The sequence below is a fragment of the Dromiciops gliroides genome, chromosome 4, assembly GCF_019393635.1.
Source record: "Dromiciops gliroides isolate mDroGli1 chromosome 4, mDroGli1.pri, whole genome shotgun sequence".
Classification (NCBI taxonomy): domain Eukaryota; kingdom Metazoa; phylum Chordata; class Mammalia; order Microbiotheria; family Microbiotheriidae; genus Dromiciops; species Dromiciops gliroides.
Genome location: NC_057864.1, coordinates 296314598 through 296334347, shown reverse-complemented (window position 1 = coordinate 296334347; position 19750 = coordinate 296314598). Strand labels below are relative to the sequence as shown.

Genomic DNA, 19750 nt, shown 5'->3' with positions numbered 1-19750 from the left:
TTGATTTACCCCAGAAAACTTCTGAGGTACCCTGGCCCATTCAAATGAGGTACCCCAGCCCATAACAGTTAATGTATATTGTTCACACAGTTTAAGATAGAATAGGTTGAATTTAATTCTCTCCTAGTCTATCAGAGAAGCTGGACCAGTATCAATTTCTATTAGATTAGGGATTACACTATTTGTTTCTTTTCTTGGTAGTTCCTTGTATTTAGCATTGAATTATTACATTAATTATAATTACCAAATCTACTGATTTATTTATAAATATAATGATTTATCACATTTTAATTTAATAAATTAAAAAAGAGCTACCTACCTCAATTGCCTGTGGTTGACTCAGGAAGCATTTTGTATGAATATATTTATATACAAGTTGTCTCCCTCATTAGAATGTAAATTCTTTTCTTTTTCTTTTTTTGTGAGGCAATTGGGGTTAAGTGACTTGACCAGGGTCACACAGCTAGTAATTGTTAAGTGTCTGAGGCCTTATTTGAACTCAGGTCCTCCTGAATCCAGGGCCTGTGCTCCATCCACTGCACCACCTAGCTGCCCCTAGAATGTAAATTCTTTAAGGACAAGGGCTATTTTTGCTTTTCTTTCTATACTCAGTACTTTGCACAGTGCCTGGAGCATACTTTCTTTGTATTTAATAAATATTTATTGATTTATAGATTCATCTTATGCTTTAGTTAGTGTACACAGAATTGAATGAGTTTAAACAGAAATGATTTTCTTTCCAAAACCTTTTAATAGAACTGGTGATTACTAGTCTTATTTTGTTTAGAAAAAGTGAAGTGTTCTTGCTACTTTGGTTTTATTTAAAAATCTGTCATGGATTTTGTGTGTGTGTGTGTGTGTGTGTGTGTGTGTGTGTGAGAGAGAGAGAGAGAGAGAGATCTCAAATTTTCTTGTTAAAAATCTTGGATATGAATATGAACAACTTTGTCCTGTGTTTTTACTTTCATATTATAATGAGTCCTGGCTTCTGATTTTATGTTATAAAATTATTGGTGTCATTTGACGCAAATGAAATATCATGGAGTTCACTCAGTTTACTGCATAAGTTTTCTTAAATACTTTAGAAAGCATGAACACACTTTCTCTGGAAGCATTATTTCTTGAAGGACTGAGAAGTAGCTCTAATAGAACATTAAAAAGTATATTGTAGGAAGCAACCTGAAATTGATGATTTGGCTTTGGGAGGATTAGGATATTAGGATATTATTTCCTAAAGGAAACCTCCTTTCCTATTATCCATTTCTTCTCAAAAGCATTAGTCTTTTAAATTAGTTAGGAAGATTTTTAGGCATTAACTTTTCTTGATGTATTAATGATTAATTTGATAAGGACAAAGCACTTTGGACCTCAGTTTTAACTGATATTCTTTTTTTGGGGGGGGGGCAATGTGGGTTAAGTGACTTGCCCAGGGTCACACAGCTAGTAAGTGTCAGGTGGCTGAGGTCGGATTTGAACACAGGTCCTCCTGAATTTAGGGCTGGTGCTTTATCTACTGCACCACCTAGCTGCCCCCTTAACTGATATTCTAATGTGGTTTATAGTTATTTGTATAAATGCCTTATCTGTCTTATTAGAAGGCATGTTCCTTGAGCAAAGGAAATGTTTTAATAGCCATTGGCCAAAAGCAAAAAAAAAAAAAGCCCCCCCCCTTTTTTTGTATTCATAATGTTTACCAAAAGGCCTTGATCTTGGTAGGAGCTTAATTAATGTTTGTTGAAGACTTAACAAAAAAATTCTGTTCTAGAATATAGCAAAATTTGTTTGAATAATTGCCTCTCATTGTATTTAACCTTGTTTTGTCTCTAATTTTCAGTTGTAGAATCTCCTTCAAATTTGATTGCCACTGATGTATCATCAAAATATGTTAAGCTCAGCTGGGACCCATCTCCTAGTCCTATAACAGGCTATAAAGTGCTTCTCACTCCAATGATACCAGGAAGTAAGCAACAAGCTTTGAGTGTGGGTCCGCAGACTACCTCTTTAAATGTAAGAGACCTTTCTGCAGATACAGAATACCAGATTAGTGTCTATGCAATGAAAGGACTGACATCCAGTGAACCCATTTCAATAATGGAAAAGACCCAGCCAATGAAAGTTCAAGTGGGTAAGTAATTTGATTTGAACTGTTTGAAAACCTATCAAGTAGTTTGCTTTAATTGCCCACAATTAAAAACCCCCCATGTTTTAAGGATGTCACAACTTAATATCCTCTTCATTTCTAAAAGCATCCCTCCTCTACTCTCCAGAAGGCCAAACCTTATAAAAAGATTTTTTTTAAAAAGAGGGAGGAAAAAAACACTTTATAAAAGCTAATCAACACATTGATCAAATTTGACACTATATGCAATGTTCCACATCAATAGTTATTTCCTTCCAGGAAAGAAATTATGTGCATTTGCTTGTTAATTCTTTAAAACTAAGCTTAATCAGTATAATTACACAATATTCAGAGTTTTTGCTGTTGCTGTTGTTCTATCCATTTATATTAGTTGTGGTCATCCACAGTAAAAGAAGAATTACATAAATGATTTTTATGCCATATTGGTTACCAGTAGTACAGATTCATGATTATTGAACTTTAATTAGAATTTGTTTTCTCTTTGCAGAATGCTCTCGTGGTGTGGATATAAAAGCTGATATTGTGTTTTTAGTTGATGGCTCTTACAGCATTGGAATTGCCAACTTTGTTAAAGTTAGAGCCTTTTTGGAGGTCCTTGTGAAAAGCTTTGAGATTTCACCCAACAGGGTACAGATCAGCCTTGTCCAATATAGCCGGGACCCCCATACTGAATTTACTTTGAAAAAATTTACCAGAGTTGAAGACATCATTGATGCCATTAACACATTCCCCTACCGAGGTGGATCCACAAATACGGGCAAAGCCATGACCTATGTGAGAGAGAAAATATTTGTGGCTAGTAAAGGATCACGGAGCAATGTACCAAAGGTCATGATTCTTATTACTGATGGGAAATCGTCAGATGCCTTTAGAGACCCTGCTATAAAACTCAGGAATTCAGATGTTGAAATCTTTGCAGTTGGTGTCAAAGATGCAGTTCGTTCTGAATTGGAAGCTATTGCTTCGCCCCCTCCTGAAACTCATGTGTTCACAGTGGAAGATTTTGATGCCTTCCAGAGGATATCATTTGAACTTACTCAGTCTATCTGCCTTAGAATTGAACAAGAATTGAAAGTTATAAAGAAGAAATGTAAGCCATTCTTGTGGTATAGAAAAAGTGTTGTTTGGGTATAGTTCTTTTGGTGTTTCCACACAATAAATGCTACTTAGCATTGGGATTTCTTTAATACAAAGGGTAAAAGGAGTTCCTTGCCTTTTTGAAAAGAGTATTGAATAATTCTGTCATTTAATTCTAATTTATGACTCCTTTAGGAATATGGAATTTTTATGTACTTGTATAGAAAATTTGTCCTTCTAAAAATGATGCTTTGGTGTTCCCAGAGAAAATGTAGTAGACAAATCTTGAACTTTGGAGTCAGAGGACCTAAGTTCAAGCCCTAGTCCTATCACTCACTACCTACAAGACTTTGTCAAGTCACTTAATAAGGTAGCTAGGTGATACAGTGCATAGAATGCTTGTCTTAGAGTAAGGAAGACCTGAATTCATGTTCTGCCAAAGACAATTACTATCTATCTGACCCTGGGAGAATCACTTAACCTTTCTCAGCCTCAGTTCCTCACATGTAAAATGAGGCTGAATTTTAAGGCCTCTAAAGGTTCCTCCTTGGCTCTAAAACTATAATGCTAAGATTGTTCACTTATTGATTAATTAATTAAGGCCATGGCCATCCCTAGTGAGATTTGGGTCCATATTAATCTTCCTAGAACAATGATTTTATTATGTCAATGCCTGGCTCAGCTTAGTATTTTGTTGCCATTAGCCAAAGGCTCTTGTAACCCTTCCTTTTGCCTTCTGAATAAAATTTAGATTCTTCAGTATTACATTCAAGAACCTGGTCAAAATCTACCTTTTCAGCTTTATGCTACTCTCTCACAGACTCTTCTTTCTGGTCTTCTTACTGTCTGTTCCCTTTGTATTTTTACTTCTGAACCTTGTTCACACTGTTTCTTCCATTTGGAATTTGTTTTCCTTTTCTTCTCTACCTGTCCAAATTTTACTTTGAGTCTGCTCAAGCCCTTTCTCCTCCACCATGTCTTTTGTGACCATGACTGTTTATTGTGATAATTTTCTTTTGGAAACTTCTATGGATTTAACACATTATCTATCTATGTATCTATGTTTCTATGTTTCTATCTCTCTACTCTTTCAGGGTAGGAACTATTTCTCATTTTTTAAAAAAATCTCTCACATTGTTGGATTTTTTTTGTCTCAGAAATAATGCCATGATTAGTACTTTGATAAAAAGAAATGTTTATTGAATTGAAATGAATCCCCGCCCCCCGTAAACTTTATCCAACATTATCAAATATATGAGAATAAAGTAGAAAATATTTTCTTTCTAAGCTTACTTAGATTTACATTTTATGTTAAGTGGCTCAAAATTATAGCCAAACTCAATTTTAATTGCATATTAGAAGAACATAATCTTACATTCTAATTATCCAAGCTGTAATTTCAACCAGAATGTCATATTTTCTTTGTTCCTCCTCTACTTCCCTGGCTGCCTTCAAGTATCAGCTAAAATCTCACTTTTTTCTTATTCTGGAGGCAGTCAGGATGAAGTGACTTGGCCGGGATCACACAGTTAGTGTTTGAGGCCAGGTCCTCTTGGCTCCAGGGCCGGTGCTCTATCTACTGTACCACCTGGCTGCCTACTCACTTTTTTTCTTGTCCCACTTAATTTCTCTCAGGTTAACCTTCAATTTATTCTCTATGTCTTGTATGCATTTTTTTTGGCATGTTGTTTCCTTCATTAGATTGTAATCTTCTTGTATCCTCAGTCTTTTTACCCCAGTATTTACCACAGTCCCTGGTACATAATAAGCACTTGATAAATGCTTATAGGTGTTTATAAATGCCTCTAAAATAAGTATGTTCTTAGCTAAGAGGAACTAGACTCTGTGGGTTTTTCTGCAATAATAGGATCATAAATTTAGTGCTAAAAGGGATCTTAGAAGTTATATATAAGGCCCTCATTTTATGGATGAGGAAAGTGAGACCCAGAAGAATTAAATGACTTGTCCAGGGTTCCACAGTGTTTGAGGTGGGATTCAAATTCAGGTCTTCTTGACTTTTATCCAATGCCCTATTCATCACACTGCACTGCTTCTTGATTTAAGGATCATTTGGGAGCTATTGAATGTTGTCATGAGATAGGATGGTAACCATTTTTCACTTATAAACAATATTAAGGAATGGAGAATTTCAGGCAATGCAATACATCTGTATTTTGTTAGGTTCTGTTCATTGAAAATAGTTTCTTCCTTTCTTTCTTTTTCATATAGCTTATGTGCCTCCAAGGGATCTGAAAATTTCTGATCTGACTTCAAACAGTTTCAAAGCCAACTGGTCTCCAGCTGGAGAGCATGTTTTTACATATCACATCACATACAAGGAAGCTGCTACTGGTGAAGAACTAACTGTTGTAGAGCCTGCTTCCAGTACCAGTGTGGTTCTAGATCACTTAAAGCCAGAAACCTTGTACTTGGTCAATGTGACAGCAGAGTATGAGGATGGTTTCAGTGAGCCCTTAACTGGAGAGGAAACAACTTTGGAAGGTATATTGCAGTTTTGCTAGTTTTTTAAAAACACAGCTTTTAATGTTGTTTTAGCTTGCCAGGTATATTGTCAACAAATCATCTGCTGCCTCTTCTAGAATTTTGTACATGCAGTTCCTTTCTGTGAGCCTTAGCAATGTCTAAACTTCAGTATCTTAAAATATTAAAGGTTCCTCTTAATTTCTTATATCAATGATTAGACATATATCCTTGGTTTCCACTTTTGACTTGGGTAATATAAGAGATGGAGTATGGGCTTCAATTGTATGAAGTGCTGCTTTCTTCTAAGGTTGTATATGTTTCACAGTTTCAAAGAGGAGAGGGGAAAAGTAAAAAAATATATAAAATCAGATTTACTTGTATATCTTGGTTTATTATCATGATAAGTAATTAATGAATTAACTCATGAAATGCTGCATAATAAAGATTTGTCTGCACCATATTTCAGTAATGGTCACATTTTATACCTCTATGAAGTTGCTCTAACCTGCATTACTCCAGGGACAGATCTCTTGCAAAGTATTAGTCCTAAGCTCTCTTACTATAGATTTCATTTGAATATTTACATAAAAAATCAGGAGCTTGAATACATTTTAATCTATCCATTAAGAGGATGATGCAAAGCTAGGAGAAGGAAGATACTCATTAGGGATGTAGGCTCCTGGATAGCCCACCTCCCACTTTGTGGGCTTGGAGCTATCTGTCCTCACCCTTTAGGAGTGAAAAGAATAGCTAGGCACAGATGCACTTGATTTTATAACTATCTTCACAGAAGGGAAAATAGAAATTGCAGGAGTTAGGGAAGGAATCTTGAAGAATGGCTATATTTAAGGAGGTAATCCTTAAGTAAGGCTAAGTGGCTATATTTAAAGGATACTCCAAATATTGAATTTTCCTCTGTAGGAAAATAAAGCTATGGTGTCCCCTATTGAGGTATCTTGTTGGATCAAACCTGCATTTAGCCTGAAGAAGAGGAAGTAAAGGGTTAGCTCTAGGAACAGTACAGGTTACACCAGATGGCCTTTGAGGTACCTTCCAATTTGGAAGTTCTATCTATGATTCTAAGACATCCAAAGAATTAGCAAATATGTACAGGGTCACAGTGAATGTAAAAGCTGTTCTTCATTTCCACTAAGGGATAGTAGAAGAGGAAACAGACTAAGACAAGAGTATGGAGAATTTAGAGTCTTTACAGAGAAAATTTGCTGATAGTGTTTTTAGATGCTAGAAGTATCTGTGGGAGCCTGTGAAATTTTTTTCTCCAGGCGGCTTTAAAAATAAGATTGTTTTGTTTCCATTGGGATGGTTTGGGTGTATTTTTTCCAGATTATAGGAAAAGCAGCTAGACAATCTAGGTCTGTTCCTGGCCTAGGATTTTATGACTAATTTAAAGGTTCCTTTTAGCTTCTTATATCAATGATTAGACATATATCCTTGGTTTCCACTTTTGACTTGGGTAATATAAGAGATGGAGTATGGGCTTCAGTTGTATGAAGTGCTGCTTTCTTCTAAGGTTGTGATCTCTGCTTATGCTTAGATAAGCCCTGAACCTTGACTGTTTGACTTTGTCATGTGAATGGAAGGCATGTCCCAAGTAATAATTTTAGTATAGTATAGTATGGTATGGTATAGTATAGTATACCTTTTTTATTATTGTCCATGAGTATGATATTTTTATAAGTGTAGGAAACTCCCAGATTCAGAAATTCTCTTCCCTGATGCACATTAGTGACTCCACTATAAATTGTACTCTGAGTTGCCTGGAATCACTGAGAGGTTAAGTAACTTGCCCACAGCCACATAATTTGTATATGTTAGAGATGGGTCTTGAGCCCAAATTTTCCTGACTTTGAGGTAGCCTCTCTATCCATTATACTACATTGCTTTTCATATAGTCAGCATTATAGTAAAGCCAAGTCTTTTCCTTTCCCATAACAGGCAAAAAGCAAAACGGTAAAATTGTCTTTCAAATTATATCCCTATAATGGAGTCTGGGAGTTAAGCTTTACCCTCTCTCCAACTGTCACTCAAATATATAAAATGTGATTATCTTTCATCCTGAGTAATAAAGTTTCTCTTGGCAACCAGAACTAAACCAGATAAAGTATCCAAGTGCCTGAAAATTATGATGAAAGTTATTTTTCAGCCCCTCAACTCCCATCCCTCTAAGGAACTACTGCAAAATGGTATATTATATGTCTAAATAGCTTCTGATAATTACTTAAAATTTATTAAATGATCAGTGACTGTGTGCTATTAGTGGCTTATTTTAATAGTTCTACGAAGCAGAGAGGATAGTCCCCCTTACCTTTCATTAACTGTCAAATGTTTTTCAAATAGATGGATACTCAGAAGCATTTAAGTTAAGGAATGAAAAGGTCCTATAATTTTTGAAGGGACCTTAGAGCTCATCTAGTCCAGTCTGGTCATTTTACAGATGATGAAATTGAGGAAAAGAGATGGGGAATGTTGTAATCAGAAACATGTGGCAGCTAGTATTTATGGCTCATAAGCAATTCTGGCTTATTTATCTAACAAGCATTTGGTATAATTTCTCTCTTTTGGTCCTGAAAATAAAATCATTTTTTTTTTCCTGAGCAAAGATTTTTAAAATGCTTTCTTTCTTTCAGTGAAAGGCATTCCTCGCAACTTAAAAGTGACAGATGAAACCACTGATAGCTTTAAAATTGCCTGGACTCAAGCCCCAGGGAAAGTCTTACGATACCGGATTGTGTACAGGTCAGTTCCTGGTGGAGCAAGACAAGAAGTCACAGTTCCAGCAAATGAACGAAGAAAGACACTTGAGAACTTGACTCCAGATACAAAATATGAAGTGTCTGTTATCCCTGAGTACTTTTCTGGACCTGGAAGCCCATTGACTGGAAATGCAGCTACTGAAGAAGGTATGTCCAATTCAGATGGCGGCTACTTGTGCAAAATGAAACAGAGCTTGAGCCTATTAAAAAAGCTTGAGCCGGGGCAGCTAGATGGCGCAGTGGTTAAAGCACCAGCCCTGGATTCAGGAGTACCTGAGTTCAAATCCGGCCTCAGACACTTGACACTTACTAGCTGTGTGACCCTGGGCAAGTCACTTAACACCCATTGCCTGAAAATAAAAAAAAGGCTTGAGCCATTAAAAAAGAAAAAGAAATAGCACTTTTGTCCTGATTATATCCTTTTAAACAAAGTTGTTTGGCCCATTTTTCTACTTTACCTTTAATATATTTGCTCAACCTCAAACATCAAGTCCAGATGTTCCTTTAGGAATTTCTATGATCATATTTTCTTATATCTTAACATATGAAAATGGTGAAGGAGGATTATTCAGGCTTCTCCCCCCCCACCCCCCACCCCAGTAAGCTGTATGACTCATTTGAAACAGATCCTATTTAATGGGCTATATATTTTAAAAAGAGGATTTATTTTTAAGGGCTACTTATAGAAAGGCTTCCAGTATTGTGAGATCTAATGTTGGATGTATGTAGGAACAGGGACAAGGACTGGATATGGTGTGGGGCATTGGGTGAGAAATGGTTGTTAGGCTATAATTCTAGTAGTGTGTTGACTGTGCTGGCCTATTGCAGTTGGAAGAGTTATCAGACATCTGGGCTAACAGGGTGTTAAATAAGTTGTAACTTGATGCCTAAGGTGGGTACTTTATAGATAAATGACTGACTTATCATGGACTGGACCCACTTTAGTAATTGATCCCATTTTTTTCATTTTTCCTTTATTTTTTCGGAATGAAATTGCCTGGGATGCTTTTGTGACCGTTCAGAGGAGCCAAAGTGTTGAATTGCTGCAGAGATACCTAAGGGGTTAATGTCTACTCTATAATAATATTTATCAGTTAGTGGGTGTGTAAGAGCTATATAATCACATAACCTCTGCTTGCCTCAGTTTCCTCATCTGTAAAATCGGGATAATAATAGTAGCACCTACTTTGTAAGGTTATTGTGAGGATCAATTAAGATAATAATTATAAAGAACTTAGCATAGTGCTTGGTACATTACAGGCACACTAAAATATTAGCCACTCTTATTATTATGGTTATAATAAAATTTTCATTATGTGATATGTAATATGAGTATAGGCCAACTCAGATTCACCTGGTAGTCATCATACTTCAATATTCATGGCAATAGTAAATTTTTTTCCATTGACAATTTCATAGAAAAATAAAAATCTAAGTTGTGATGACTAGTGAACTTGCATTTTTTTGTATATCTTTAATTCGATTTTCAGAAATTCATTGTGGTTGAAATGAGAGGTTTTGACATTTATAAACACAGGAAAAGGAACTTACCACTTTTCTTGATGTTTTTAAATTTTGACATCTATATAGGACCACATTTGTCATTGCTGTGACACTATTGGCTAATTGGCACCACTGCTGTATTTGTCATAAATCCAACTAAGTATGAGAATTTATCTTAAACTATGTATGCAGATTTGACTTAACATAAAAAATGGTAAGTTAACAGAGTATTTCATGAACCATTTCTCTTTAGTAATGTCTTTTCATGTTTTTTTTTTAAACTTCATAAAGTTCGAGGAAATCCAAGAGACTTAAGAGTTTTTGACCCTACAACATCATCAATGAAGTTATCTTGGAGTGCAGCACCAGGAAAAGTCAAACAGTACCTTGTAACATACACTCCAGTGGCAGGAGGTGAAACCCAAGAGGTAACTGTGAGGGGTGATACAACCAGCACTCAACTGAAGGGCTTAGACCAAGGTGCAAAATACTCCTTGTCAGTCACTGCCTTGTATGCTTCTGGAGCTGGTGATACCCTTTCTGGAGAAGGAACAACACTGGAAGGTAATTCCTTTTTTTTTTCCTTCATGAGATGCATTTAACATTTTTGTGAATCTGAGTCCTGAAGACTTAAATTTCTTGGAATTTATATCCCTCCATATCAAGATATTTATATTGAAAGGCACCTATGTCTATTCAAACATGCATTTTAGTCAGAGATAGTAGTAATAGCACTTACTAAGTTTCAGGCACTGTGTTAAGTACATTGCAATTATTATCTCATTTGCTCCTTGTAACAACTCATGGAGGTAGGTGCTATTATTATTCTACATTTTACAGGCAAATAGAGGTTAAGTGACTTGACTAGGGTCATAGTGTCTGAGGCTGAATTTGAATTTAGGCTTTCCTGACTCAAGGCTCTATCTACTGTACTGCCTGAGATATCAACTGTAAGACAATTGTAAAAGCAAGCTAATTCAAATCCTTCAGCATCATTTTTGTAATGGGGAAAAAAGTGTTAGAAGAAAAATGTATTCACTGAAGTCAAGTGTCTTGTTGAAGAAAATGAGATGAGAACTGAGGTATTAAGAGATCTTAGCTATCATTTAGTCCAACTTTCTTTTTACAGATGAAGAAACTGAGATCCAGAGAGGTTGACTCTTTTATGGGCTCATAGCTAGTTATCTCCTTGACAGTGGTTAGATTTTCATTCTTTGTATCTATTGCCAGTGCCTAGTGCAATGCTTGTCACATAGTAGACACTTAATATATGATTACTAATTGACTTATTGCTGGGACAACATCTGGGTCTCCAGACTTCTAGTCCAGTGAGTTTTTCATTATCCTATGCAAACTATGGTCACAAAAACTTTTGAAATTATTGTAACATTTTTCTGACCTTATGGTTGGATGTCTATGCTTCTCTTGCACAAATTCTTTGGAAAAAGCCCATGGATGGTGCTAAAACTGTCAGCTCTGAGAGAGGAATCTTATCAGCCAAAAAGTAAGCCTCTAGGCCTGCCACCACATTCTTTTGGTGATATTAACAGTATGATTGAGAATATGCTAGAGTTTCTGGTTTATTTCTTCTTTAAGTGATAGTTCTGAGCAAGAACATCCCAAGCTTAGTTTCTTGCCAGTAGAATGAAGCTGGATACTTTGCTTAATACGATCAGTTATGAGTTTGGAGAATTCTTTACAGTGCTCTAAACCTGTTTTCTAAAGGAAAAGCCAAGGAATAACTCTTGGAGGGGGGAGAGAGATTTGGTTTGACTTCCAAGTAATGTGTGATCAACCTTGACACCCATAGCAGCAAGGGAAAGAAAAATTCCCCTTGGCACCCTCCCTACCCCCAGAATTTTCATACTTTCCTCTTACTATCACCTTGTTGCTGTTGCTGTCATCCCTCAGTGACAGGCTCTGTGCTTTGGTATAACAGCTGGTGATTAAGCGCCCTATACATTTTTTAGTCAGTAAGAAAGAGGGAGTAGGCTGGGATGAGCAGTTTTGAATGGGTTGTGATTATATATTTTTCTTCCCAAACAAAACCTTCTTCCAAACTTCTCTATTTCTGTTTGAGGATATCACTATTCTTTCAGTCACATTTCAAACCTTGGTGGTTATTCTTGATTCTGCACTCTTCCTTATCCCACATATTGAACTGTTTGCTAAAACTGGTCTAACACTATCTCTCACAACTGTTTTCTTTCATCCATTCACAAAAACCCACCATTCTAGTTCAGTCACTCATTATCTCTCACCAGGACTATTGAATGGCTTTCTAATTTGTCTCCCGGCCTCAAGCAAACCCCCTCCAATTCATCTTCCACACAGCTGCTGAATGGATTTTCCCCAAGAAAAGGTCTCCCTTTGTTACTTCCCTGCTCAATAAACACCAGTGACTCCTTATTGACTCTAGAATCAAAGTATTATTTCATCTTAATCTCATTCTTTAAAAAAACCTTTCTATTTTTGTGTAAAATTTGAATTGTACATATTAGGACAATGTAGTAGTATTTATATATGATTTACAAATGAATAAATATACAGATATTGGGTTTGCATGCTCAAAAATTTTTTACTGATAGGGATGTATTATCAAGAAAGTTTGGAAACCATTGCCCTAGACAATTACATTATTCTATATTTTGGCCAGCCAGGATTCTTTAGCATATGACACCTAACATATCTGTATAACCTTGGGCAAGTCACTTTACCCCCTCTGGGCCTCAATTTCCTCATTTGTAAAATGAAAGTTGGACTATATGGCCCCTGAATTCAGCCTCCGCTTCTAGATCTATGAGTGTACAAACTCGACACAAAGTACAAGATGAGTTGGAATTAAATGCTTTATTTATTTTACCTATGAGAGAGGTCAGCAAATACTGAATTTGAAATTTTAAAGACATGCTGCTTTATTAACCTTGAAAAATCCCCCTATAGTTGGGCATAAATAGAAAAAATAGGAGATTGCTTCTTTTGCCTCCATAGATATAATGGTACATGGTAAAGGTAATGAGTCACTGTGTCACAGGGGTGAGTGCCTTGCAAAGCCCGAGTTCAAGCCTTGTCTCTGATACATACTAGCTATGTGACCAAGGAAAAACCAGCTGATCTCTCAGTACCCCAGAGATTGCCCAAGATCTGTCAGTGGAAGGAATTCCCATACCAGGAGTTCCCCACACTGATGAAATCACAGGTCCACACTTCTCTCCTTTTCCCATCCTCAAAGTAGAAATGATCCAAATTAAATCTAAAATGTAAGTCTTGTGGTGTGAAGTAAAGGTAAAGAAAATATCTATCAAATTAAATGACTTCAGTAACTTGATGAGATTGTTAGAGATGGAACCAGTAAAGATTAGATCCAACAGTACTTGGAAAATTCTAGTTAAAGACAGGGATGAAGAGAAAAAGGATGAAGTTATTTGTCCCCATGTTCAAAGGAATCCAGATAATCACAGTATATTGATGCAGAATCTTTTTTGGGTAGATTGGTATAACTTGAGCTAATTTTAAAATCCTTTTAATATGGGGCAGCTAGATGGTGCAGTGGTTAGAGGACCGGCCCTGGAGTCAGAAGGACCTGACTTCAAATCTGACCTCAGACACTTGACACTTACTAGCTGTGTGACCTTGGACAAGTCACTTAACCCCAATTGCCTCACCAAGAAAATCAAATCAAATCAAATCATATTAATATGGTTGTGGGGATGTTTTCTTATGTAGATCCAGTTCAATTAAACTTATTTTTTATACGTGCCAGGCCCTGTTGTGGGGATACAAAGGCAGAAATGAAATGGCCTCTGCCTGCGACGAGCTTACAATCTACTGAATTGTGATATTTAGCACTTCAAAAAATAGTGATTAAAATGGTCACTCATTAACAAAAAGTCATACATAGAGTTCAAGTGAGTTATTAACTCTAAAACCATCTTCCTAAGGATATAGCCATGGTGCCTAAGAATGTTTAATCAGTATTTTTTTTTTGGGGGGAGGCAAGACAATGAGGATTAAGTGACTTGCCTTGGGTCACACAGCTAGTATGTGTCAAGAGGCTGAGGCCAGATTTGAACTCAGGTTCTCTTAAATCCAGGGCTGGTGCTTTATCCTCTGCACCACCTAGCTGCCCATGGTGCCTAAGAATGCTTAGGAGTGTTCCTCTGATTTTCAAATGCATATTTGAAAGGGTAGAAAATCTTTAAGGTGTATGAACTAAAATTGGCAAGGGCCAACAGTGACCTAGTCAGAACAGTAAAAGCATGCAAACTCTGCATCTGTAATAACATATATGGCATTTTATGGATATTTGCCTTTTTCCTTGTGATTTATTCTATTTGCCTTTGCTCTCATTCTTCCCACTGACTTTCTGTGTATTGACTCACCTGCTACAGCTTGCAGGGAGTACACTTTTAACCTTTATTCTTTTTAGAATAATCATGAGCTTCATTTAGAGTTGTGAAAAGTCACTTCCAGAAAAGCAAAACAGTTACACTTTTAAAACACCCTTTATTCCCCTTAGCTTTAAAAAAAAAACACCTTTCTTCTTAGTCAGAAAGTCTTTTAATTAGTGGTGCAAGATCTCAGGAGCAAAATTTTTGCATAGCCCAACTGATTGTACTAGCTTTAGAGCAAACACTTTCTGCAAGGCCTCTTGTTAAAGCTAGTCATAGCTAAATAAATGGCTTATACTTTCCTGATAACACGGATGTGGCTCTCTTCTCCAGTCATGAAATTGTGATAACTCCATCCATACATTTATTTATAGTCAAATATACTATTCTGCACACCCCAGTAAGGGAAGAAATCTTAGTGGACATCTGGTGGGACACCACCTCCACCACCCATGGGATAATAGAATTAATTAGAGCTGGAAGGTACCTAGTTATCCAGTCCAACTCCATTTCTACCTTACTTAAATCCAATTTATGTTCAAGTCAAGGCATCACCTGTGGTATCATTGGTCCCTTTTGAAAATAAAGGATGAACAACAATTTTTCAAATGAGGGATGTCTGCTTCGGGTGACTCAATCACTTGCCTATGTAGTAGGAAAGTGTTAGGGGTGGAATTCAAACCCAAGTCCTTTGATGCCAAATCCAGCATTTTCTCACTTAACCAAACTTCCTCTCTGCATTTTAATATGAGTAATCAAGGTCCAGAGAAAAGTGACTTTTCTAAGGTCACAAAGGTAGTGAGTAGTTGAACTGGAGTTGAACCCAGATTCTCAGACTCCAGATCTAGTTATCTTTTCACTGTATCAATCAATCAAGAAACATTTATTAGGGGCATAAAGTGCTAGGCACTGTGTAAAGTGCTAGGGACACAAAAAGGAGCAAAAGACAACACTTGCCCTCAAGGAGCTTAAAAATCTAATGGGGGGGGCATCATGCAAACAAAGATATACAAATAAGTCACATGCAAGATAAATAGGAAATAGTTAGCAAAGTGAAGGCACTAGAATTAAGAACAGCTGGGGAAGGTTTCCTGGGGAAGGTTTCCTGTGGAAAGTGGGATTTTGCTTGGGATTTAAAGGAAACCAGGGAAGTTAGTAGTCAGAGAGAGTGTGAGTGTGTGTGTGTGTGTGTGTGTAAATACATATGTATTTATACATATCCATTAAAATGCTCTCTTTAAAGAGATAGAAAATAAAATAAACAAGGTAAACATTTAACTTTTTATGTTCTCCATGCTCTAGGCAGGAGGAAGCATTTGCAAAGTGACTTTAAAGAATACTAAATTTATAGGCGTGGAACTGTGGGGAATATGTTTAATTTACAATGCCTTTCACATAGGAATTCTGTTGAATTAACAAATAAATTTATCTGAATTAAGGTTTGAGCTCTCAAAACAGAAAAAAAAAGATTTTTACTTAAAGATCTCTATCTGCTATAAAAAAAGCAGATACAACCTTGCCAACATCCTTTTATTAACATACTTATCCCCTTGCATTATGTATGGTAAAACTTGACAAATATGTGAAAACAGAATTAAAACTAAATTAAAATGAGAAGGCTCTAAAAAACCCCTTCTGGTTATTCCATTTAATTTTATTACATTAGTTTAGCCAAACTCACATAGCATATATGAGGAATAGGATTTGATGGTAAATACAGTGAGTGGAAAGCCCACAGAAAGAGAAATAGTGAGCTGTTTCTGAGAGCTACTGTTTTTCTAATCTGTTTTCTCTTGGGAGAGGAGGTGGTAAGAACAGAGCTGGCAAGGATCTTGCTTTGACTCAGAGGCATAAAATCACATGGCAAGAATATAATAGACGTTGGTAGTTTTATAGATTAGCTTAAATTCATAAAGGTTTTTAATTCCCAGAGAAAAAAGGAAACTTCCATTTTTTACTGTAGATTGTATAATTTTTTCTAGGGCTTTTTATTTTTTGAAATGTGAACATATATCAGGTAATTGTCTCCTAGCTCTAATTTAGGATTTATTAGCACTTGCATTGCTGGCTCCAATGTATTAGAATGACAAAAGCAGAGTTCATTACCATTTCAGATACTAACTCTGGAGGAATTTAACCACAAAACATTAGTATTGGTTTTGCAGACATAGATTTTAAAAAGTGGAACCACCTATTCTAATGAACAAAACACTGTTGCACATTGAAATGCATTATAAATCTTCATAGAACCTGGGGCTGTCACTATTGTTGGTGCTTAGACAGAGGGGAACCTGTTTTTACATTTAGATAAACAATAACCACTTTTTTTTGTTCCAAGAGATTAATCCAATTGAATGAAACTTCCAATTTGGGATAACAGATGTATGTATATTTTGAAGAGTGCTGATTTTCACCAGGGAAAGAAGTAGCTTTTGCATAATTTCTTCCCTGCTCCCCTTCTGTTGTCACAGCAACATAAAAATGTTTTAGAAATGAATGGCCTCCTACAGACCAAATTGAGCTAACTCAATTGACATTTCATTACAATGAAGTTCTTAGCTTATCACAGGAACTCTGCATCATGTTGAATTACATAGTGCTTCTCCCAGATGGACTAAAACAAGGACTCAGTGTTTTTTAAAGAGATTTAGTGCTGTATCATACATTTTCAAAGTTATATGTTTGTAGTATTACAATTCTGGCATTTCTAAGGAACTTTGAATATTTATCAAATGATAATAATTGAAAATTCCCTTTGTATGGACTAACCTCATAAAAGAAAAAAAATTAGAAAAGATAGAAATGTTAAATAAAATTCTACTTTCCTTAACAGTAAATGGAGGGGCAGTTAGGTGGTGCAGTGGATAGAACACTGGCCCTGGATTCAGGAGGACCTGAGTTCAAATCCGACCTCAGACACTTAATACTTACTAGCTGTGTGACCCTGGGCAAGTCACTTAACCCCAATTGCCTCACCAAAAAAACAAAACAAACAACAAGCAAAAACAATAAATGGTAACTTTAATGTCAGACTTGCAACTTAGGGTGGGATGATTAGCATTTTGCTCCTGGGTGCCACCATTTAGAGGGTGCCTTTTAAAGTGCCTTAGGTTGCATTTCTTCCCCACAGCTGCTGTACTCAAGCTATACTCCTATATAGCCTCCACATTCTGCCCTTTTTTCCTTTAGACTTCCAAATTCCTAGTTACAACTTTGTTAAATTGTCATGGAGATTTAAAAAAAATATTCCCTTTGTCTTGTCTGTCATATATTTACTTGCCTGTATGTTTAATATGGATAACACCAGAGTCTGATCTTTGAAACAGAGATGTCATTTCAGCAGTTGTAAATCAATACCATTCCAACATAAGCTTTCTCCAGGAATAGGTCTTCAGTTACTGCTGAAGTGGAAAGTTGGAGGCTTTGGGAGTTGCTTCTAGCAGAAAGAACAAATTAGTTTTGGAGAGGATTTGCTTTAACATCTATTGGTGAAAGTGGCATTTGAAATTAAATGAAAGCTAGTTGGAATCATATATAAGGTGCAACAGGGTCTTCATTGCTTCAGCTACCTGTGATTTTGTTGGTGTCAATATTTCCTACAGTGGAACAGATTCTAATGACCTTAGAGCAGTTACTGTGGCCAAAATAATTGAGCCAACCTTGGATCATAAGATCATAAGACTTAGGAGCTATACAGAGACTCCCTTCCTCAAACCAATTTTACAGATGAGGAAACAGATGGGTCATAATATAATATATAGGAAGGTTAGGATTTGAATGATTTTAGCTAGGCTAGTCCTTGGAGGATAGACCCAGGCCTTTCCAGTTTGGTAGAACTTGCCACAGATTAGGTTCCACTTCCATACCCAGAATCACCTCCATGCCATGATGAAGTATAAACAGTAGGACCTTTTAGTGGAAAGGGAGAAAATATAACATCTCAGTTGCCATCATGGGTTAATCCAGATTATGTTGATAATTGCACTAGGAAGGTCAAATGGGGCTTGGGCCCAGGACACCATCATCTGGGCACCTGACCTCTTCTAGAAGTTCCTTGTTATAGTCAATGAACACATATTAAACAGCTATTATTTTCCAGGTGCTGTGCTAAGCTATGAGGATTCAAAGAAAGGGAAAAAAAAAACAATCCCCGCTTTCAAGGATCACAGTCTAATGGAGAAAACAGCAATCTCACAGACCTGCACAAATTAATATCTATCTATTTACTGATCCACTTCTTTCTTTCTTCCTCCCTTTCTTTCTATCTATCACCTATCTATCAATTATATATATATATATATATATATATATATATATATATATATATATATATATATGTAATCTACCTGACAAATTAGGAATAGTCTCAGAGGGAAAGCATTAAGATTAAGTAGAAGGGGTCAGCTAGGTGGTGTAGTGGATAAAGCACCAGCCTGGATTCAGGAGGACCTGAGTTCAAATTCGGTCTCAGACACTTGACACTTACTAGCTGTGTGACCTTGGGCAAGTCACTTAACCCTCATTGCCTGGCCAAAAAAAAAAGGATTAAGTAGTTAAAAAGATTATTTTGGAAAGATTTTTAGAAGATGGTACTTTAGCTAAGACTTGATGGATTCCAGGAAAGTCAGGAGATGGAGGTGAGGAGGGGAAAAGTTCCAGGCATGGAGGACAGCCAATGAAAATCCTTTGTTAGGAGATGGAATTTTGTGTGAGGAACAGCAAAGAGATGGTGTCTCTGAATCATAGGGTATGTGGAGGGGAATAAAGTCTAAGAAGACTGGAAAAGTAGGAAAGGACCAGGTTATATAGGGCTTTAAAAGCCAAATGAAGGATGATATTTGAACTTAGAGGTAATAGAGATCCATTGGATATGGTCAGACTGTTTTTCAGGAAGATCAGTTTGACAGTTGACACTGCATGTTGGAGTATCAGAAGAGTCCTACCCTTCTTCTGGGCCACCATGCTTATTGCTTCCTAGCTGCTAATTTTTCCTAGGAGTTGCCTGGTATATTGTTGTTGCTGCTCAGTTGTTTCAGGTGTGTCTCACTCTTTGTGACCCCATTTGGGATTTTCTTGGCAAAAATATTAGAGTGGTTTGTCATTTCCTTCTCCAGATAATTTTTTTTATAGTTGAAGAAACTGAGGCAAAAGGGTTAAGTGACTTTCCCAGGGTCACACAGCCAATAAGTGTCCAAGGCCAGATCTGCCCAGTATGGCTGCATAATAAAGATTCTTCCCCTTTTCTGGTTCCCTATACTCTACCCCACCCCATTCTTCTTCCTAGGGGTTGTTCAGTGTTCAGACCAATCAGAGGGACTTTCTTCTGTGCCTTCCTCTTTCCCCTTTACCTCCTTATGGGGGTCCTTCAGCACAACTTCATT

General features: G+C 36.6%; 1 protein-coding gene across 1 annotated transcript in view; it reads left to right on the top strand.

Moving 5' to 3' along the window:
• The window catches only part of COL12A1 (collagen type XII alpha 1 chain), a 155637-nt gene that overhangs the window by 26988 nt on the left and 108899 nt on the right, over positions 1-19750 (top strand). Inside the window, exons 9-13 of the mRNA XM_043999289.1 lie at positions 1835-2125; positions 2628-3230; positions 5447-5719; positions 8350-8622; positions 10270-10542. Coding sequence (XP_043855224.1) covers positions 1835-2125; positions 2628-3230; positions 5447-5719; positions 8350-8622; positions 10270-10542 — 1713 coding nt within the window. The remainder of the gene's footprint in view (positions 1-1834; positions 2126-2627; positions 3231-5446; positions 5720-8349; positions 8623-10269; positions 10543-19750) is intronic.